Source organism: Oncorhynchus nerka, linkage group LG24 (assembly GCF_034236695.1).
Source record: "Oncorhynchus nerka isolate Pitt River linkage group LG24, Oner_Uvic_2.0, whole genome shotgun sequence".
In the NCBI taxonomy this organism is placed as follows: domain Eukaryota; kingdom Metazoa; phylum Chordata; class Actinopteri; order Salmoniformes; family Salmonidae; genus Oncorhynchus; species Oncorhynchus nerka.
Window position 1 is genome coordinate 3,464,639 of NC_088419.1, and position 22,082 is coordinate 3,486,720.

At 47.7% G+C, this 22,082-nt stretch overlaps 1 protein-coding gene across 2 annotated transcripts in view; it reads left to right on the forward strand.

The window, feature by feature from the left end:
• Nucleotides 1–22,082, forward strand: part of LOC115124220 (HBS1-like protein) — a 94,368-nt gene that overhangs the window by 62,748 nt on the left and 9,538 nt on the right. For both annotated transcript variants that reach the window (XM_065008546.1, XM_065008547.1), the window contains 8 exons: nt 2,197–2,453; nt 3,645–3,810; nt 3,918–4,035; nt 5,254–5,400; nt 5,576–5,650; nt 13,644–13,761; nt 16,668–16,736; nt 20,862–20,966. In XM_065008546.1, the coding sequence (XP_064864618.1) occupies nt 2,197–2,453; nt 3,645–3,810; nt 3,918–4,035; nt 5,254–5,400; nt 5,576–5,650; nt 13,644–13,761; nt 16,668–16,736; nt 20,862–20,966 (1,055 nt within the window). The remainder of the gene's footprint in view (nt 1–2,196; nt 2,454–3,644; nt 3,811–3,917; nt 4,036–5,253; nt 5,401–5,575; nt 5,651–13,643; nt 13,762–16,667; nt 16,737–20,861; nt 20,967–22,082) is intronic.

The following is a 22,082-nucleotide window of genomic DNA, read 5'->3' on the forward strand; positions in this document are numbered from 1 at the left end:
CAGTTGGGGAAAGGAACAGGAACAGTTGGGGAAGGGAACAGGAACAGTTGGGGAAGGGAACAGTTGGGGAATGGAACAGGAACAGTTGGGGAAGGGAACAGGAACAGTTGGGGATGGGAACAGTTGGGGAAAGGAACAGTTGGGGAAGGGAACAAGAACAGTTGGGGAAGGGAACAGTTGGGGAAAGGAACAGGAACAGTTGGGGACGGGAACAGTTGGGGAAGGGAACAAGAACAGTTGGGGACGGGAACAGTTGGGGAAGGGAACAGTTGGGGAAAGGAACAGTTGGGGAAAGGAACAGGAACAGTTGGGGAAGGGAACAGGAACAGTTGGGGAAGGGAACAGGAACAGTTGGGGAAGGGAAGGGAACAGGAACAGTTGGGGAAGGGAACAGGAACAGTTGGGGAAGGGAACAGGAACTGTTGGGGAAGGGAACAGTTGGGGAAGGGGATGGGGACAGTTGGGGACGGGAACAGGAACTGTTGGGGAAGGGAACAAGAACAGTTGGGGAAAGGAACAGGAACAGTTGGGGAATGGAACAGGAACAGTTGGGGAAGGGAACAGGAACAGTTGGGGAAGGGAACAGGAACAGTTGGGGAAGGGAACAGGAACAGTTGGGGAAGGGAACAGGAACAGTTGGGGAAGGGAACAAGAACAGTTGGGGAAGGGGACGGGAACAGTTGGGGAAAGGAACAGTTGGGGAAAGGAACAGGAACAGTTGGGGACGGGAACAAGAACAGTTGGGGAAGGGGACGGAAACAGTTGGGGAAGGGGACGGGAACAGTTGGGGAAGGGGACGGGAACAGTTAGTGAAGGGAACAGGAACAGTTGGGGAAGGGAACAGTTGGGGAAGGGAACAGTTGGGGAAGGGAACAGGAACAGTTGGGGACGGGAACAGTTGGGGAAGGGAACAGGAACAGTTGGGGAAGGGAACAGGAACAGTTGGGGAAGGGAACAGGAACAGTTGGGGACGGGAACAAGAACAGTTGGGGAAGGGAACAGGAACAGTTGGGGAAAGGAACAGGAACAGTTGGGGAAGGGAACAGGAACAGTTGGGGAAGGGAACAGTTGGGGAAAGGAACAGGAACAGTTGGGGAAGGGAACAGGAACAGTTGGGGAAGGGAACAGGAACAGTTGGGGAAGGGAACAGTTGGGGAAAGGAACAGGAACAGTTGGGGAAAGGAACAGGAACAGTTGGGGATGGGAACAGGAACAGTTGGGGAAGGGAACAGGAACAGTTGGGGAAGGGAACAGGAACAGTTGGGGAAGGGAACAGGAACAGTTGGGGAAGGGAACAGGAACAGTTGGGGAAGGGAACAGGAAAAGTTGGGGATGGGAACAGTTGGGGAAATGAACAGGAACAGTTGGGGAAGGGAACAGGAACAGTTGGGGAAGGGAACAGGAACAGTTGGGGAAGGGAACAGGAACAGTTGGGTAAGGGAACAGGAACAGTTGGGTAAGGGAACAAGAACAGTTGGGGAAGGGAACAGGAACAGTTGGGGAAAGGAACAGGAACAGTTGGGGAAGGGAACAGGAACAGTTGGGGAAGGGAACAGTTGGGGAAAGGAACAGGAACAGTTGGGGATGGGAACAGGAACAGTTGGGGAAGGGAACAGGAACAGTTGGGGAAGGGAACAGGAACAGTTGGGGAAGGGAACAGGAACAGTTGGGGAAGGGAACAGGAACAGTTGGGGAAGGGAACAGGAAAAGTTGGGGATGGGAACAGTTGGGGAAGGGAACAGGAACAATCTCCCCTCTCCCCTGTCTCCTCTCCACTGTCTCCTCTCTCCTGTCCCCTCTCCCCTGTCTCCTCTCCCCTGTCTCCTCTCCCCTGTCTCCTCTCCCCTGTCTCCTCTCCACTGTCTCCTCTCTCCTGTCCCCTCTCCCCTGTCTCCTCTCCCCTGTCTCCTCTCCCCTGTCTCCTCTCCCCTGTCTCCTCTCCACTGTCCCCTCTTCCCGGCCCCCTCTGCCCGTCCCCCTCTCCCCTGTCTCCTCTCCACTGTCTCCTCTCTCCTGTCCCCTCTCCCCTGTCTCCTCTCCTCTTTCTCCTCTCCACTGTCTCCTATCCACTGTCTCCTCTCCACTGTCCCCTCTTCACTGTCCTATCAAAACAAACTAACTTGATTGTAGCATGTCTTACCAGGGTTATACTGAATAAGTTAAATAAATTATTATTCTCTTCTGTGGTCCATCCAGTACAGAGGAGAACGGGGTTGTCCCCAGCCCCTCCGTCCATCGTGGGGGTAGCCCTGATGACATGACCATGAAAACCAGCCCCGAAACCCCCTCCAAGCGTCCGGAGACACCCTCTAAAGGGTTCGGGGGGGCAGAGGAGCCCCCTTCCGTCCCCACCCCAGGACGTACCCCGGGGAAGGCCAAGCAACAGCTGAACGTCAGGGCCGAGCTGGAGAAGAGACAAGGGGGCAAGTCTCTACTCAACCTGGTGGTTATAGGTACATACACGCACGTGTCTCCTGGAACGCCACATTCCTCTCACACACTCACCTCTCACAAACTACACTGTTACAGAGACTACACACTCTGCATGGACTGAATCACATAAACTACACTGTCGGCGTGGTTACAGGGGCTACACTGTCGAGGTGGTTACAGAGGCTACACTGTCGGCGTGGTTACAGAGGCTACACTGTCGAGGTGGTTACAGAGGCTACACTGTCGGCGTGGTTACAGAGGCTACACTGTCGGCGTGGTTACAGAGGCTACACTGTCGGCGTGGTTACAGAGGCTACACTGTCGGCGTGGTTACAGAGGCTACACTGTCGGCGTGGTTACAGAGGCTACACTGTCGGCGTGGTTACAGAGGCTACACTGTCGGCGTGGTTACAGAGGCTACACTGTCGGCGTGGTTACAGAGGCTACACTGTCGGCGTGGTTACAGAGGCTACACTGTCGGCGTGGTTACAGAGGCTACACTGTCGGCGTGGTTACAGGGGCTACACTGTCGGCGTGGTTACAGGGGCTACACTGTCGGCGTGGTTACAGAGGCTACACTGTCGGCGTGGTTACAGGGGCTACACTGTCGGCGTGGTTACAGGGGCTACACTGTCGGCGTGGTTACAGGGGCTACACTGTCGGCGTGGTTACAGGGGCTACACTGTCGGCGTGGTTACAGGGGCTACACTGTCGGCGTGGTTACAGGGGCTACACTGTCGGCGTGGTTACAGGGGCTACACTGTCGGCGTGGTTACAGGGGCTACACTGTCGGCGTGGTTACAGGGGCTACACTGTCGGCGTGGTTACAGGGGCTACACTGTCGGCGTGGTTACAGGGGCTACACTGTCGGCGTGGTCACAGGGGCTACACTGTCGGCGTGGTCACAGGGGCTACACTGTCGGCGTGGTCACGGAGGCCGTAGTCTGAGGGGTCACAGAGGCCATAGTCTGAGCGGTCACAGAGGCCGTAGTCTGAGCGGTCACAGAGGCCGTAGTCTGAGCGGTCACAGAGGCCGTAGTCTGAGCGGTCACAGAGGCCGTAGTCTGAGCGGTCACAGAGGCCGTAGTCTGAGCGGTCACAGAGGCCGTAGTCTGAGCGGTCACAGAGATCGATCGGAACATGTTAACCTCCTCCTCTCCACCCCCCCTCCTCTCCACCCCTCCCTCCTCTCCACCCCCCCTCCTCTCCAGGTCATGTAGATGCTGGGAAGAGCACTCTGATGGGTCACCTGTTGTACCTGTTGGGAAACGTCAATAAACGCACCATGCACAAGTACGAACAGGAGTCCAAAAAGGCTGGCAAGGCCTCGTTCGCCTACGCATGGGTCCTGGATGAGACCGGGGAGGAGAGGAACAGGTACAGACGGTTCCACACACATACCTACCTACTCTGCAAGACACCCACTGAATCTGTGTGTGTGTGTGTGTGTGTGTGTGTGTTTTGTGTGTGTGTGTGTTTTCCAGGGGTGTAACCATGGACGTGGGGATGACTAAGTTTGAGACGGCCTCTAAGGTGGTGACTCTGATGGACGCTCCTGGACACAAAGACTTCATCCCTAACATGATCACTGGAGCAGCCCAGGTACGTCCAGACCTCATCCCTAACGGTACGTCCAGACCTCATCCCTAACGGTACGTCCAGACCTCATCCATAACATGATCACTGGAGCGGCCCAGGTACGTCCAGACCTCATCCCTAACGGTACGTCCAGACCTCATCCCTAACGGTACGTCCAGACCTCATCCCTAACGGTACGTCCAGACCTCATCCCTAACGGTACGTCCAGACCTCATCCCTAACATGATCACTGGAGCGGCCCAGGTACGTCCAGACCTCATCCCTAACGGTACGTCCAGACCTCATCCCTAACATGATCACTGGAGCGGCCCAGGTACGTCCAGACCTCATCCCTAACGGTACGTCCAGACCTCATCCCTAACGGTACGTCCAGACCTCATCCCTAACGGAGTGCCAAGTCTAGGTCCAAAAGGCTCCTTAACAGCTTCTACCGTCAAGCCATGAGACTGCTGAACAATTGATCAAATAGGCCACCCGGACTATTTACATTTGACTGCTGCTACTCGCTGTTTATTATCTATGCATGGTCACTTTACCCCTACCTACATGTACAAATTACCTCGACTAACCTGTACCCCCTAACCTTGACTTGATATCGGTACCCCCTGTTAGGGCCTGTAATACGGATCAGAATGTCCTCATTAGGGCCTGTAATGCAGATCAGAATGTCCTCATTAGGGCCTGTAATTCAGATCAGAATGTCCTGTAATACGGATCAGAATGTCCTGTAATTCAGATCAGAATGTCCTGTAATACGGATCAGAATGTCCTCATTAGGGCCTGTAATACGGATCAGAATGTCCTCATTAGGGCCTGTAATTCAGATCAGAATGTCCTCATTAGGGCCTGTAATACGGATCAGAATGTCCTCATTAGGGCCTGTAATTCGGATCAGAATGTCCTCATTAGGGCCTGTAATTCAGATCAGAATGTCCTCATTAGGGCCTGTAATACGGATCAGAATGTCCTCATGAGGGCCTGTAATACGGATCAGAATGTCCTCATTAGGGCCTGTAATACGGATCAGAATGTCCTCATGAGGGCCTGTAATACGGATCAGAATGTCCTCATTAGGGCCTGTAATAAAGATCAGAATGTCCTCATTAGGGCCTGTAATACGGATCAGAATGTCCTCATTAGGGCCTGTAATACGGATCAGAATGTCCTCATTAGGGCCTGTAATTCAACAGGTGTTTGTATAACCTGTGTGTCTCCTCACAGGCCGACGTGGCGGTGTTAGTGGTAGATGCCAGCAGAGGTGAGTTTGAGGCAGGGTTCGAGGCGGGTGGTCAGACGCGAGAGCACGGCCTTCTGGTCCGTTCGTTGGGCGTCACGCAACTCGCTGTTGCCGTCAACAAGATGGACCAGGTGAGAACAACGTTACCACTACTACTAGGTGTAACCACGGCAATGCCCGTTACTCTGACAACAGTGTAATTTATGGTACAATCGTATTGTAACAGATATGGCAATGTTTAAAAAGGAACTGTGTGTGTGTGTGTGTGTGTGTGTGTGTGTGTGTGTGTGTGTGTGTGTGTAACAGGTCAACTGGCAACAGGAGCGATTCAAAGAGATCATCTCCAAACTTGGACATTTCCTGAAACAGGCTGGATTTAAGGTGGGTGGCTAGGGTTAGGACCTTTGACCTGGAGCTGGGGTTAGGACCTTTGACCTGGAGCTAGGGTTAGGACCTTTGACCTGGAGCTAGGGTTAGGACCTTTGACCTGGAGCTAGGGTTAGGACCTTTGACCTGGAGCTGGGGTTAGGACCTTTGACCTGGAGCTAGGGTTAGGACCTTTGACTTGGAGCTAGGGTTAGGACCTTTGACCTGGAGCTAGGGTTAGGACCTTTGACCTGGAGCTGGGGTTAGGACCTTTGACCTGGAGCTGGGGTTAGGACCTTTGACCTGGAGCTAGGGTTAGGACCTTTGACCTGGAGCTGGGGTTAGGACCTTTGACCTGGAGCTAGGGTTAGGACCTTTGACCTTGCAGCTAGGGTTAGGACCTTTGACCTGGAGCTAGGGTTAGGACCTTCGACCTGGAGCTAGGGTTAGGACCTTCGACCTTTGACCTGGAGCTAGGGTTAGGACCTTTGACCTGGAGCTGGGGTTAGGACCTTCGACCTAAGACCTGGAGCTAGGGTTAGGACCTTCGACCTTTGACCTGGAGCTAGGGTTAGTGGACACTGAATTAAGTCAATCAAGCTAACCTAAACTACAATTTCTTGTGTTTCTAATAGTGTTATATTTCTAATGCTTTTATAGCAGTGTTTTAAGTGTTTATAGAGATCCTATATCTAATTTACAGCCTAATTATATGGTTGTTCCCAGGACTCTGTTCTACATTAGTTATTGCAGTGTTATGTTATAAGTGTGTTGTCTGTCCTGACCCGTAGGCTGTCAGGAGAGAACCTGACCACTGAGACTTCTATAACAGGGTTATGTTATAAGTGTGTTGTCTGTCCCGACCCGTAGGCTGTCAGGAGAGAACCTGACCACTGAGACTTCTATAACAGTGTTATGTAGTGGACAGATTAGGACCTTTGACCTGGAGCTAGGGTTAGGACCTTTGACCTTGCAGTGGACAGATTAGGAGAGGATGTTGAGTTCAAATCAGATTGTATTTGTCACATGCGCCGAATACAACACCTTACAGTGAAATGCTTTTCTTTACAAGCTCTGAACCAACAATTCAGTTTTAAGTCAAATTCCTAAAGAAATAAAAAATAACAAATAATAAAATAACAATATACAGAGTCAACGTGCGGAGGCACCAGAGTCAACGTGCGGAGGCACCAGTTAGTCAACGTGCGGAGGCACCAGTTAGTCAACGTGCGGAGGCACCAGAGTCAACGTGCGGAGGCACCAGAGTCAACGTGCGGAGGCACCAGAGTCAACGTGCGGAGGCACCAGAGTCAACGTGCGGAGGCACCAGTTAGTCAACGTGCGGAGGCACCAGAGTCAACGTGCGGAGGCACCAGAGTCAACGTGCGGAGGCACCAGTTAGTCAACGTGCGGAGGCACCAGTTAGTCAACGTGCGGAGGCACCAGAGTCAACGTGCGGAGGCACCAGAGTCAACGTGCGGAGGCACCAGTTAGTCAACGTGCGGAGGCACCAGTTAGTCAACGTGCGGAGGCACCAGTTAGTCAACGTGCGGAGGCACCAGAGTCAACGTGCGGAGGCACCAGTTAGTCAACGTGCGGAGGCACCAGTTAGTCAACGTGCGGAGGCACCAGAGTCAACGTGCGGAGGCACCAGTTAGTCAACGTGCGGAGGCACCAGAGTCAACGTGCGGAGGCACCAGTTAGTCAACGTGCGGAGGCACCAGAGTCAACGTGCGGAGGCACCAGAGTCAACGTGCGGAGGCACCAGAGTCAACGTGCGGAGGCACCAGTTAGTCAACGTGCGGAGGCACCAGAGTCAACGTGCGGAGGCACCAGAGTCAACGTGCGGAGGCACCAGTTAGTCAACGTGCGGAGGCACCAGTTAGTCAACGTGCGGAGGCACCAGAGTCAACGTGCGGAGGCACCAGTTAGTCGAGGTAATATGTTAGTTATTAAAGTGATTATTCATAGACAATAAACAGAGAACTTCAGTGGTGTGGAAGGGGGGGGGGGGGGGGCAATGCAAATTGTCTGGGTAGCTATTTGATTATGTGTTCAGGAGTCTGATGGCTTGTGGGTAGAAGCTGTTTAGAAGCCTCTTGGACCTAGACTTGGCTCTACGGTACCGCTTGCCGTGTGGTAGCAGAGAGAACAGTCTATGACTAGGGTGACTGGAGTCTATGACAATATTTAGGGCTTTCCTCTGACACCGCCTGGTATAGAGGTCCTGGATGGTAGGAAGCTTGGCCCCAGAGATGTACTGGGACGTACGCACTACCCTCTGTAGTGCCTTGCGGTCGGAGGCCGAGTAGTTGCCATACCAGGCTGTGATGCAACCAGTCAGGATGCTCTCGGTGGTGCAGCTGTAGAACATTTTGAGGATCTGAGGACCCAAACTGACCTCCCCTCCCACTTGTTTTTTTGTATTTCACCTTTATTTAACCAGGTAGGAAAGTAACCTACAACCTGGCTAAGATAAAGCAAAGCAGTGCGACAGAAACAACAACACAGAGTTACACTTGGAATAAACATACAGTCAATAACACAGTAGAAAAAAAGAAAGTCTATATACAGTGTGTGCAAATGGCGTGAGGAGGTAAGGCAATAAATAGCCCATAGTAGCGAAGTAATTACAATTTAGCAGATTAACACTGGAGTGATAGATGAGTAGATGATGATGAGCAGATGAAGGTGTGTAAGTAGTGATACTGGTGAGCAAAAGAGCAGCAAAGTAAGACAGGGGTTGTACTTTGACCCCATCTGCCTGACTGGCTGTCAACTCTGGACCCATTGAGGAGGAGTCTGAAAAGAAAGCCTCCTCATCGTCCTCAGACTCAGACTCGCCTTCCTCCTCCTCGTCCCTTACACATTGCAACTGAGATCCTTGATAGCAAAGACACACACAGGATAACACAGCACAGGCATAATTCATCGTTCAGCTTTGTCTCCTAAACTATGTCCTTTTCTCAAACTCAGAACCATAAACAAATCCTCCATATCAACAGGCATATATCAAATCCATCCTATCTTGACAAGATCACAGAGACACACTGACTGGCACACAGACATTGTGGAGCCAAGAGATACACACTTGACCTCTCCCCTCTCTCCGGCCCAAATAACTTAGTCCTGACAGAGAACAGATGACTGCAACCCCGCCACAGTATTATACAAACATAACATTCTGATGAGAAGTAACTTACAAACATATGATGAATATAAAACATCTTACATATGTTACCAACTAATTCTGATTATTCCCCAACAGTCTGAGGGTGGTTTTGACCTTCCTGAGTGAGGGTGGTTTTGACTTTCCTGAGTGAGGGTGGTTTTGACCTTCCTGAGTGAGGGTGGTTTTGACTTTCCTGAGTGAGGGTGGTTTTGACCTTCCTGAGTGAGGGTGGTTTTGACCTTCCTGAGTGAGGGTGGTTTTGACCTTCCTGAGTGAGGGTGGTTTTGACCTTCCTGAGTGAGGGTGGTTTTGACCTTCCTGAGTGAGGGTGGTTTTGACCTTCCTGAGTGAGGGTGGTTTTGACCTTCCTGAGTGAGGGTGGTTTTGACTTTCCTGAGTGAGGGTGGTTTTGACTTTCCTGAGTGAGGGTGGTTTTGACTTTCCTGAGTGAGGGTGGTTTTGACCTTCCTGAGTGAGGTTGGTTTTGACCTTCCTGAGTCTGGGGGTGGTTTTGACCTTCCTGAGTCTGAGGGTGGTTTTGACCTTCCTGAGTCTGAAGGTGGTTTTGACCTTCCTGAGTCTGAAGGTGGTTTTGACCTTCCTGAGTCTGAATGTGGTTTTGACCTTCCTGAGTCTGAAGGTGGTTTTGACCTTCCTGAGTCTGAAGTCGCTCTGGATAAGTTTTGACCTTCCTGAGTCTGAAGGTGGTTTTGACTTCCTGAAATGGTTTTAAAGGTGGTTTTGACCTTCCTGAGTCTGAAGGTGGTTTTGACCTTCTGAGTCTGAGTCTGAGGGTGGTTTTGACCTTCCTGAGTCTGAGGGTGGTTTTGACCTTCCTGAGTCTGAGGGTGGTTTTGACCTTCCTGAGTCTGAGGGTGGTTTTGACCTTCCTGAGTCTGAGGGTGGTTTTGACCTTCCTGAGTCTGAGGGTGGTTTTGACCTTCCTGAGTCTGAGGGTGGTTTTGACCTTCCTGAGTCTGAGGGTGGTTTTGACCTTCCTGAGTCTGAGGGTGGTTTTGACCTTCCTGAGTCTGAGGGTGGTTTTGACCTTCCTGAGTCTGAGGGTGGTTTTGACCTTCCTGAGTCTGAGGGTGGTTTTGACCTTCCTGAGTCTGAGGGTGGTTTGACCTTCCTGAGTCTGAGGGTGGTTTTCCTGAGTCTGAGGGTGGTTTTGACCTTCCTGAGTCTGAGGGTGGTTTTGACCTTCCTGAGTCTGAGGGTGGTTTTGACCTTCCTGAGTCTGACCTTCCTGAGTCTGGTGGTTTTGACCTTCCTGGTTTTGAGTCTGAGGGTGGTTTTGACCTTCCTGAGTCTGAGAGGGTGGTTTTGACCTTCCTGAGTCTGAGTGTGGTTTTGACCTTCCTGAGTCTGAGTGTGGTTTTGACCTTCCTGAGTCTGGGGGTGGTTTTGACCTTCCTGAGTCCGGGGGTGGTTTTGACCTTCCTGAGTCCGGGGGTGGTTTTGACCTACCTGAGTCCGGGGGTGGTTTTGACCTACCTGAGTCCGGGGGTGGTTTTGACCTACCTGAGTCCGGGGGTGGTTTTGACCTTTTTGAGTCCGGGGGTGGTTTTGACCTTTTTGAGTCCGGGGGTGATTTTGACCTTTTTGAGTCCGGGGGTGGTTTTGACCTTTTTGAGTCCGGGGGTGGTTTTGACCTTTTTGAGTCCGGGGGTGGTTTTGACCTTTTTGAGTCCGGGGGTGATTTGACCTTTTTGAGTCCGGGGTTGGTTTTGACCTTTTTGAGTCCGGGGTTGGTTTTGACCTTTTTGAGTCCGGGGTTGGTTTTGACCTTCCTGAGTGTGAGGGTGGTTTTGACCTTCCTGAGTCTGGGGGTGGTTTTGACCTTCCTGAGTCTGGGGGTGGTTTTGACCTCCCAGACATTGAATTGTATCAACTTTCCATCCAGGACTTTTACTTGAGACATATATTTAAATGCCCTAAAGACGAACAATAGGTCATTATTGAAAACGTATAGTCTCTCATCCCCATAATCTTTTTATGTGTCTATTTTCAAAGGACAAAGCTAAAAACATGAACAACTTCATAGTTAAGAACACCGTGACAATATGTAAGAAAATGAACTGGATTCTACAACAACCGATATCACTCCCTAAAAACACAACGTTTATGGAACTATCCTAGGATCGCTTTTCACAATTCACCGATAAATTGGTCCACGTTGGAAAACGAAAGGCTTAGATCCCGTAAATAACTTGGTAATAGGAAACACAGTTATTTCCAGAATTAAAAAGCCATTTTGTACTCTTGACCTCTGTGGATATTTTAAAATGTGTGTTATGTGAAATACGTGTTAATAATGTACATAATGTAATAATAATAATAATAATAATGTACATAATGGGATAATAATAATAATGTACATAATGTAATAATAATAATAATAATAATGTACATAATGTAATAATAATAATAATAATAATGTACATAATGTAATAATAATAATAATAATGTACATAATGGGTCCTGTATCACAACATTTAGGACATCAGAGCAATCTGAAGGGACTCTTATTTGAGACATTAAAATATTATAGGTAAGATATACAAAACCTTACAGAGAGCCTATCCAACTGACAATCTCTTAGAAAATAAATAAAATGAACTGTTGGAACCAAGACTTAAATTGAACTGAATTTGGAACAAGATGGAGGGTGTAACGGTTTTCTAATGGTGAAGGAGAGTCGGACCAAACTGCAGCGTGTCTATTGCGATTCATCTTTAATAAACAAACGTAACACACGACAAAACACTAACACTACAAAACAATAAACGAAACGAAAACCGAAAACAGCCTATACATGTGTCTACAAACCTCTAACAAGGACATCAAGACACACAGGACAATCACCCACAATACAACCAAAGAATATGGCTGCCTAAATATGGTTCCCAATCAGAGACAACGATAAACACCTGCCTCTGATTGAGAACCACTCCAGACAGCCATAGACTTTGCTAGATAACCCTACTAAGCTACAATCCCACTAACATACACACCAAAACCCCCAGACAAAACACACCACAATACAAAAACTCCATGCCACACCCTGGCCTGACCCAATACATGAGGAAAAATACTTAGACCAGGGCGTGACAGAGGGAATGGGTTGGAGTATACTCTTCTCATAAAACATATACTTGAAACCTGAAATCAACCAATCCTCTATTGTTAAGACAATAGAAAAAGAATATGCTTCATTATCTAAATATTGGAAGGGCCTGGGAGACGGACAGGAACAAAATTGTGCGATTTGAGACGTGACGGAGAGCAGTGCAGGCACTGGAGATAGAGGTAAGAGCAGGTGGTTCTGGGTAGGGGATGTCATTCTGAGATAGAGGTAAGAGCAGGTGGGTCTGTGGTTCTGGGTAGAGGATATCATTCTGAGATAAAGGTAAGAGCAGGTGGGTCTGTGGTTCTGGGTAGGGTGATGTCATTCTGAGATAAAGGTGAGAGCAGGTGGTTCTGGGTAGGGTGATGTCATTCTGAGATAAAGGTGAGAGCAGGTGGTTCTGGGTAGGGTGATGTCATTCTGAGATAGGTAAGAGCAGGTGGTTCTGGGTAGGGGATGTCATTCTGAGATAAAGGTGAGAGCAGGTGGTTCTGGGTAGGGTGATGTCATTCTGAGATAAAGGTGAGAGCAGGTGGTTCTGGGTAGGGTGATGTCATTCTGAGATAAAGGTGAGAGCAGGTGGTTCTGGGTAGGCTGATGTCATTCTGAGATAGAGGTGACAGCAGGTGGTTCTGGGTAGGGTGATGTCATTCTGAGATAAAGGTGAGAGCAGGTGGTTCTGGGTAGGGTGATGTCATTCTGAGATAGAGGTGAGAGCAGGTGGTTCTGGGTAGGGTGATGTCATTCTGAGATAGAGGTGAGAGCAGGTAGTTCTGGGGAGGGTGATGTCATTCTGAGATAGAGGTGAGAGCAGGTGGTTCTGGGGAGGGTGATGTCATTCTGAGATAGAGGTGAGAGCAGGTGGTTCTGGGTAGGGTGATGTCATTCTGAGATAGAGGTGAGAGCAGGTGGTTCTGGGTAGGGTGATGTCATTCTGAGATAGAGGTGAGAGCAGGTGGTTCTGGGGAGGGTGATGTCATTCTGAGATAGAGGTGAGAGCAGGTGGTTCTGGGGAGGGTGATGTCATTCTGAGATAGAGGTGAGAGCAGGTGGTTCTGGGGAGGGTGATGTCATTCTGAGATAGAGGTGAGAGCAGGTGGTTCTGGGTAGGGTGATGTCATTCTGAGATAGAGGTGAGAGCAGGTGGTTCTGGGTAGGGTGATGTCATTCTGAGATAGAGATGAGAGCAGGTGGTTCAGGTGTGATGTCATTCTGAGATAGAGGTGAGAGCAGGTGGTTCTGGGGAGGGTGATGTCATTCTGAGATAGAGGTGAGAGCAGGTGGTTCTGGGTAGGGTGATGTCATTCTGAGATAAAGGTGAGAGCAGGTGGTTCTGGGGAGGGTGATGTCATTCTGAGATAGAGGTGAGAGCAGGTGGTTCTGGGTAGGGTGATGTCGTTGATGTTTGTGTTTTGTTTTGTATTGTTACGTTTTGTTGTATCCCAGGACTCTGTTCTGCGTGCCGACCACTGAGAGTTCTATAACAGTGTTCTGTAGTGTAATAGCTGTTCTGTGTTCTCTCCCAGGACTCTGATGTGTTCTGTGTTCTCTCCCAGGACTCTGATGTGTTCTGTGTTCTCTCCCAGGACTCTGATGTGTTCTGTGTTCTCTCCCAGGACTCTGATGTGTTCTGTGTTCTCTCCCAGGACTCTGATGTGTTCTGTGTTCTCTCCCAGGACTCTGATGTGTTCTGTGTTCTCTCCCAGGACTCTGATGTGTTCTACGTGCCGACCAGTGGTCTATCAGGAGAGAACCTGACCACTAAGAGTTCTGCTCTGGCGCTAACATCCTGGTACTCTGGACCCTGTCTGCTGGAACAGATCGGTACACACACACACACACACACACACACACTCTTATTCAAGTCCACAAAGGTTTAGAAAATAACATGTGACAACTCAACAATGTTAACATTAAAACATCCATTATGTACATGGCTGTTGGACAAGTACATTTAACGAACAAAGAATGATCTCAGAGAGAGCAGAGTAGCTGAGACATTTACATTTAAGTCATTTAGCAGACGCTCTTATCCAGAGCGACTTACAAATTGGTGCTTTCACCTTATGACATCCAGTGGAACAGCCACTTTACAATAGTGCATCTAGGTCTTTTAAGGGGGGAGGGGGAGAAAGATTACTTTATCCTATCCTAGGTATTCCTTAAAGAGGTGGGGTTTCAGAGACATATTGACTCTTTTATTTAAACCTATCTTCTTTAATGAGCTGAAAGTGTGTGTGTGTCTAAGTAGTGTTATGACTGTGACAATAGTAAAAGTGGAAGTCATTGTGATGTTGCTATGGTATTAGTCAGCATGGTAACAGAGTAACTAAGTGGTATCAGTCAACAGTCTAATTTGAAGATAACATCTCACTATTTTTCTCATGCTTGTTTTCTCCCTCCCTCCCTCCATATCTATTCTCTCTGCTCTCTCTCTCTCCCTCCATATCTATTCTCTCTGCTCTCTCTCCCTCCATATATATTCTCTCTGCTCTCTCTCCCTCCATATCTATTCTCTCTGCTCTCTCTCCCTCCATATCTATTCTCTCTGCTCTCTCTCCCTCCATATCTATTCTCTCTGCTCTCTCTCCCTCCATATATATTCTCTCTGCTCTCTCTCCCTCCATATCTATTCTCTCTGCTCTCTGCTCTCTCCCTCCATATCTATTCTCTCTGCTCTCTCTCCCTCCATATCTATTCTCTCTGCTCTCTCCCTCCATATCTATTCTCTCTGCTCTCTCCCTCCATATCTATTCTCTCTGCTCTCTCTCCCTCCATATCTATTCTCTCTGCTCTCTCTCTCTCTCTCTCCCTCCATATCTATTCTCTCTGCTCTCTCTCCCTCCATATCTATTCTCTCTGCTCTCTCCCTCCATATCATCTATTCTCTCTGCTCTCTCTCTCTCTCCCTCCATATCTATTCTCTCTGCTCTCTCTCCCTCCATATCTATTCTCTCTGCTCTCTCTCCCTCCATATCTATTCTCTCTGCTCTCTCTCCCTCCATATCTATTCTCTCTGCTCTCTGCTCTCTCCCTCCATATCTATTCTCTCTGCTCTCTCTCTCTCCCTCCATATCTATTCTCTCTGCTCTCTCTCTCTCCCTCCATATCTATTCTCTCTGCTCTCTCTCTCTCCCTCCATATCTATTCTCTCTGCTCTCTCTCTCTCCCTCATATCTATTCTCTCTGCTCTCTCCCTCCATATCTATTCTCTCTGCTCTCTCTCCCTCCATATCTATTCTCTCTGCTCTCTCTCTCTCCCTCCATATCTATTCTCTCTCTTTCTCCCTCCATATCTATTCTCTCTCTCTCTCCCTCCATATCTATTCTCTCTGCTCTCTGCTCTCTCCCTCCATATATATTCTCTCTGCTCTCTCCCTCCATATCTATTCTCTCTGCTCTCTCTCTCTCCCTCCATATCTATTCTCTCTGCTCTCTCTCTCTCCCTCCATATCTATTCTCTCTGCTCTCTCTCTCTCCCTCCATATCTATTCTCTCTGCTCTCTCCCTCCATATCTATTCTCTCTGCTCTCTCTCTCCCTCCATATCTATTCTCTCTGCTCTCTCTCTCTCCCTCCATATCTATTCTCTCTGCTCTCTCTCTCTCCCTCCATATCTATTCTCTCTGCTCTCTCTCTCTCTCCCTCCATCTCTATTCTCTCTGCTCTCTCTCTCTCTCTCCCTCCATATCTATTCTCTCTGCTCTCTCTCTCTCTCTCCCTCCATATCTATTCTCTGCTCTCTCTCTCTCCCTCCATATCTATTCTCTCTGCTCTCTCTCTCTCCCTCCATATCTATTCTCTGCTCTCTCTCTCTCCCTCCATATCTATTCTCTCTGCTCTCTCTCTCTCCCTCCATATCTATTCTCTCTGCTCTCTCTCTCTCCCTCCATATCTATTCTCTCTGCTCTCTCCCTCTCCCTCCATATCTATTCTCTCTGCTCTCTCTCCCTCCATATCTATTCTCTCTGCTCTCTCTCTCCCTCCATATCTATTCTCTCTGCTCTCTCTCTCTCCCTCCATATCTATTCTCTCTGCTCTCTTGCTCTCTCCCTCCATATCTATTCTCTCTGCTCTCTTGCTCTCTCCCTCCATATCTATTCTCTCTGCTCTCTCTCTCTCCCTCCATATCTATTCTCTCTGCTCTCTCTCTCTCCCTCCATATCTATTCTCTCTGCTCTCTCCCTCTCCCTCCATATCTATTCTCTCTGCTCTCTCTCCCTCCATATCTATTCTCTCTGCTCTCTCTCTCCCTCCATATCTATTCTCTCTGCTCTCTCCCTCCATATCTATTCTCTCTGCTCTCTCTCTCTCCCTCCATATCAATTCTCTCTGCTCTCTCTCTCTCCCTCCATATCTATTCTCTCTGCTCTCTCTCTCTCCCTCCATATCTATTCTCTCTGCTCTCTTTCTCTCCCTCCATATCTATTCTCTCTGCTCTCTGCTCTCTCCCTCCATATCTATTCTCTCTGCTCTCTCTCTCTCCCTCCATATCTATTCTCTCTGCTCTCTCTCTCTCCCTCCATATCTATTCTCTCTGCTCTCTCTCCCTCCATATCTATTCTCTCTGCTCTCTCTCTCCCTCCATATCTATTCTCTCTGCTCTCTCTCTCTCCCCCTCTATATCTATTCTCTCTCCCCCTCTATCTCTCCCTCCTCCTCTCTCCCCCCTTCTATCTCTCCCTCCTCCTCTCTCCCCCTCTATCTCTCCCTCCTCCTCTCTCTCCATAGATTATTTCAAACCACCCCAGAGGTCGATAGAAAAGCCCTTCCGACTGTGTGTCTCGGATGTCTTCAAAGGTGACATCACACCTTGTTTTATCTGTGGTTCTAGATCAGAGTTCTGTGTTTTAACCTTGTTCTACGTGGGTCTACATAGATACAGTGCCTTGCGAAAGTATTCGGCCCCCTTGAACTTTGCGACCTTTTGCCACATTTCAGGCTTCAAACATAAAGATATAAAACTGTATTTTTTTGTGAAGAATCAACAACAAGTGGGACACAATCATGAAGTGGAACGACATTTATTTTTTTAACAAATCAAAAACTGAAAAAATTGGGCGTGCAAAATTATTCAGCCCCTTTAAGTTAATACTTTGTAGCGCCACCTTTTGCTGTGATTACAGCAGTAAGTCGCTTGGGGTATGTCTCTATCAGTTTTGCACATCGAGAGACTGAACATTTTTCCCATTCCTCCTTGCAAAACAGCTCGAGCTCAGTGAGGTTGGATGGAGAGCATTTGTGAACAGCAGTTTTCAGTTCTTTCCACAGATTCCCGATTGGATTCAGGTCTGGACATTGACTTGGCCATTCTAACACCTGGATATGTTTATTTTTGAACCATTCCATTGTAGATTTTGCTTTATGTTTTGGATCATTGTCTTGTTGGAAGACAAATCTCTGTCCCAGTCTCGGGTCTTTTGCAGACTCCATCATATTTTCTTCCAGAATGGTCCTGTATTTGGCTCCATCCATCTTCCCATCAATTTGAACCATCTTCCCTGTCCCTGCTGAAGAAAAGCAGGCCCAAACCATGATGCTGCCACCACCATGTTTGACAGTGGGGATGGTGTGTTCAGGGTGATGAGCTGTGTTGCTTTTACGCCAAACATAACGTTTTGCATTGTTGCCAAAAAGTTCAATTTTGGTTTCATCTGACCAGAGCACCTTCTTCCACATGTTTGGTGTGTCTCCCAGGTGGCTTGTGGCAAACTTTAAACAACACTTTTTATGGATATCTTTAAGAAATGGCTTTCTTCTTGCCACTCTTCCATAAAGGCCAGATTTGTGCAATATACGACTGATTGTTGTCCTATGGACAGAGTCTCCCACCTCAGCTGTAGATCTCTGCAGTTCATCCAGAGTGATCATGGGCATCTTGGCTGCATCTCCGATCAGTCTTCTCCTTGTATGAGCTGAAAGTTTAGAGGGACGGCCAGGTCTTGGTAGATTTGCAGTGGTCTGATACTCCTTCCATTTCAATGTTATCGCTTGCACAGTGCTCCTTGGGATGTTTAAAGCTTGGGAAATCTTTTTGTATCCAAATCCGGCTTTAAACTTCTTCACAACAGTATCTCGGACCTGCCTGGTGTGTTCCTTGTTCTTCATGATGCTCTCTGCGCTTTTAACGGACCTCTGAGACTATCACAGTGCAGGTGCATTTATACGGAGACTTGATTACACACAGGTGGATTGTATTTATCATCATTAGTCATTTAGGTCAACATTGGATCATTCAGAGATCCTCGCTGAACTTCTGGAGAGAGTTTGCTGCACTGAAAGGGGCTGAATAATTTTGCACGCCCAATTTGTCAGTTTTTGATTTTGTTAAAAAAGTTTGAAATATCCAATAAATGTCGTTCCACTTCATGATTGTGTCCCACTTGTTGTTGATAAATATTATATATGTTTCTAAAGTGATATTTGTCTGTAAAGGCTAGCATGAGGGACAGGAAGTAGCTAGCCACAGTGAGATTTATTTTGAGAAAAGTCAGCCGACCTTGTAAGCTACCTAGCTAGTTAAATTTCTCTCACGATTATAAAGCCAACAAATGTTTTAATAATAAATAAAAAACAAAACATATTATTGATCTAACAGGTCGCTAGCTTATCCATAGACGTTACATGGTTGCTATGGGAACAACCGCAATTACTTTTGAGGTGACATTGCTAAAAAAAAAAAAAAAAAATGCATGAACTAAAGTCAAATGTACAACATTGATATATCGAACCTGTAATGCAAATCTCCAATAGCCTAATTGTCACTTCCTTATTTTCATACTGGACCTAAATTACAAGGGTTGGATTTGTACTAAACTATTTTAAATGTCATTCTTGAAAATGTGTATGTATGTACAGAATGTGGTGTATGGTTTTCCTCGTATGCATTGTCTGCAGGTATCATTTTAAATTGAGAACATACCTGCTTTCAGAAAGTATTCAACCCCTTGATTTTATTCCACATCTTGTTACATCCTGAATTCAACATTGTCTGCAGGTATCATTTTAAATCTTGTTGTGTTACATCCTGAATTCAACATGGATTTAACTCTCAACCATCTACACACAAATACCCCATAATGACAGTGAATTTACATTTTAGTCATTTAGCAGATGTTTTATCCAGAGCGATTTACAGGAGCAATTAGGATTAAGTGCCTTGCTCAAGGGCACATCGACATGTTGGTCACCCAGTTGGCGGAGGTATTTTTAAATGTATATTTTCTTTTTTAAATTGAACCTTTATTTCACTCGGCAAGTCAGTTAAGAACAAATTCTTATTTTCAATGATGGCCTGGGAACAGTGGGGTTAACTGGTCTAGGAACAGTGGGTTTAACTGCCTTGTTCAGGGGCAGAACGACATTTTTTTTTTTACCTTGTCAGCTCAGGGATTCAATCTAGCAACCTTTCGGTTACTAGTCCAACGCTCTAACCACTAGGCTACCTGCCATCTATCTATACTGAACTAAAATATTAAATAAATCAATGTAAAAATATCAAGGCAACATGCAACAATTTCAAAGATTTTACTGAGTTACAGTTCATATAAGGAAATCAGTCAATTGAAATAATTTCATTAGGCCCTAATCTATGGATTTCAGATGACTGAACAGGGGCACAGCCATGGGTGGGCCTGGGAGGGCACCTACTTGGGAGCCAGGCCCAGCCAATCAGAATGAGTTTTTCCCCACAAAAGGGTTCCCCTCAGACGATCCCGCAGGTGAAGAAGCTGTCGTGGTTACACGTGGTCTGCGGTTGGGAGGCTGGTTGGACGTAGTGCCAAATTCTCTAAAAGGATATTGAAGGCGGCTTATGGTAGAGAACTGAACATTACATTCTCTGGCAACAGCTCTGGTGGACATTCCTGCAGTCGGCATGACAACAGCTCTGGTGGACATTCCTGCAGTCGGCATGCCAATTGCACGCTCCCTCAACTTGACACATCTGTGGTGTTGTGTGACAAAACTGCACATTTTCGAGTGGCCTTTTATTGTCCCCAGCTCAAGGTGCACCTGTGTAATAAGCATGCTGTTTATTTAAAACAAATTCGTAAATTAAAACAAATTCAAAATTCATAAAGCCCTTCTTACATCAGCTGATATCTCAAAGTGCTGTACAGAAACCCAGCCTAAAACCCCAAACAGCAAAGCAATGCAGGTGTAGAAGCACGGTGGCTAGGAAAAACTTAAACGGCTTCATGATATGCTACACCTGTCAGGTGGCAGGTGGATTACCTTGGTAAAGGAGAAATGCTCACTAACAGGGGTGTAAACACATTTGGGCTCAACATTGGAGAGAAATACGCTTTATGTGTTCGATCAGCTGTTGATATTCTTTTTAAAGATCAGTGTTCTATGTTCTAACCTTGTTCTCTGTGGTTCTAGATTAGGGCTCAGGGTTCTAACCCTGTTCTCTGTGGTTCTAGATTAGGGCTCAGGGTTCTAACCCTGTTCTCTGTGGTTCTAGATTAGGGCTCAGGGTTCTGTGTTCTAACCCTGTTCTCTGTGGTTCTAGATCAGGGTTCTGTGTTCTAACCCTGTTCTCTGTGGTTCTAGATCAGGGTTCTGTGTTCTAACCCTGTTCTCTGTGGTTCTAGATCGGGGTTCTGTGTTCTAACCCTGTTCTCTGTGGTTCTAGATCAGGGTTCTGTGTTCTAACCCTGTTCTCTGTGGTTCTAGATCAGGGTAGCCTAGTGGTTAGAGCATTGGACTAGTAACCGAAAGGTTGTAAGTTCAAATCCCCGAGCTGACAAGGTACAAAATCTGTCGTTCTGCCCCTGAACAGGCAGTTAACCCACTGTTCCTAGGCCGTCATTGAAAATAAGAATTTGTTCTTAACTGACTTGCCTGGTTAAATAAAGGTAAAATAAAATTTAAAAAAAGGCTCATGGTTCTGTGTTCTAACCCTCTTCTCTGTGGTTCTAGATCAGGGCTCAGGGTTCTGTGTAACCGGGAAGATCGAGGCGGGCTACATTCAGACAGGAGACCGAGTACTGGCCATGCCCCCCAATGAGACATGCACTGTTAAAGGTCTGTTTCTGTGTGTCTGTATCTCTCTGTGTCTGTATCTCTCTGTGTCTGTATCTCTGTGTCTGTATCTCTCTGTGTCTATTTGTCTCTGTCTCTACTCTGTGTCTATGTCTCTCTGTGTCTCTGTCTCTACTCTGTGTCTATGTCTCTCTGTGTCTCTGTCTCTACTCTGTGTCTATGTCTCTCTGTCTCTCTATGTCTCTGTCTCTCTGTGTCTCTGTCTCTACTCTGTGTCTGTCTCTCTATGTATCTGTCTCTCTGTGTCTTTGTTTCTCTGTGTCTCTGTCTCTCTGTGTCTATGTCTCTCTGTGTGTGTGTCTCTCAATGTCTAATACACCAGTGCCACCTTGTGGACATACAACACATCTCTGTCTCTCTCTGTGTCTCTGTGACTCTCTGTGTCTGTCTCTCTCTGTGTGTGTCTCTTGTCTCTTTCTCTCTGTGTGTCTCTCTCGTCTCTTTCTCTGTGTGTTTTTCTCGCTCTCTCTCGCTCTGTCTCTCTCTCTCGCTCTGTGTCTCTGTCTCTCTCTCGTTCTGTGTGTCTCTCTCTCACTGTGTCTCTCTCTTTGTGTCTCTGGCTCTCTCGCTCTCTCTCTCTCCCTCTCTCGCTCTCTCTCTCTCTCTCCCTCTCTGTGTCTCTCTCTCTCTCCCTCTGTGTCTCTCTCTGTCTCTCTCCCTCTCTCTGTCTCTCTCCCTCTCTCGCTCTCTCTCTCCCCCTCTCTCTCCCTCTCTCGCTCTCTCTCTCTCCCTCTCTGTGTCTCTCTCTCTCTCCCTCTCTGTGTCTCTCTCTCTCTCCCTCTCTGTGTCTCTCTCTCTCTCCCTCTCTGTCTCTCTGTGTCTCTCTCTCTCTCCCTCTCTGTGTCTCTCTCTCTCTCCCTCTCTGTGTCTCTCTCTCTCTCCCTCTCTCTGTCTCTCTCTCTCTCCCTCTCTGTCTCTCTCTGTCTCTCTCCCTATCTGTGTCTCTCTCTCTCTCCCTCTCTGTCTCTCTGTGTCTCTCTCTCTCTCCCTCTCTGTGTCTCTCTCTCTCTCCCTCTCTGTGTCTCTCTCTCTCTCCCTCTCTCTGTCTCTCTCTCTCTCCCCCCTCTCTCTCTCTCTGTCTCTCTCTCTCTCTCCCTC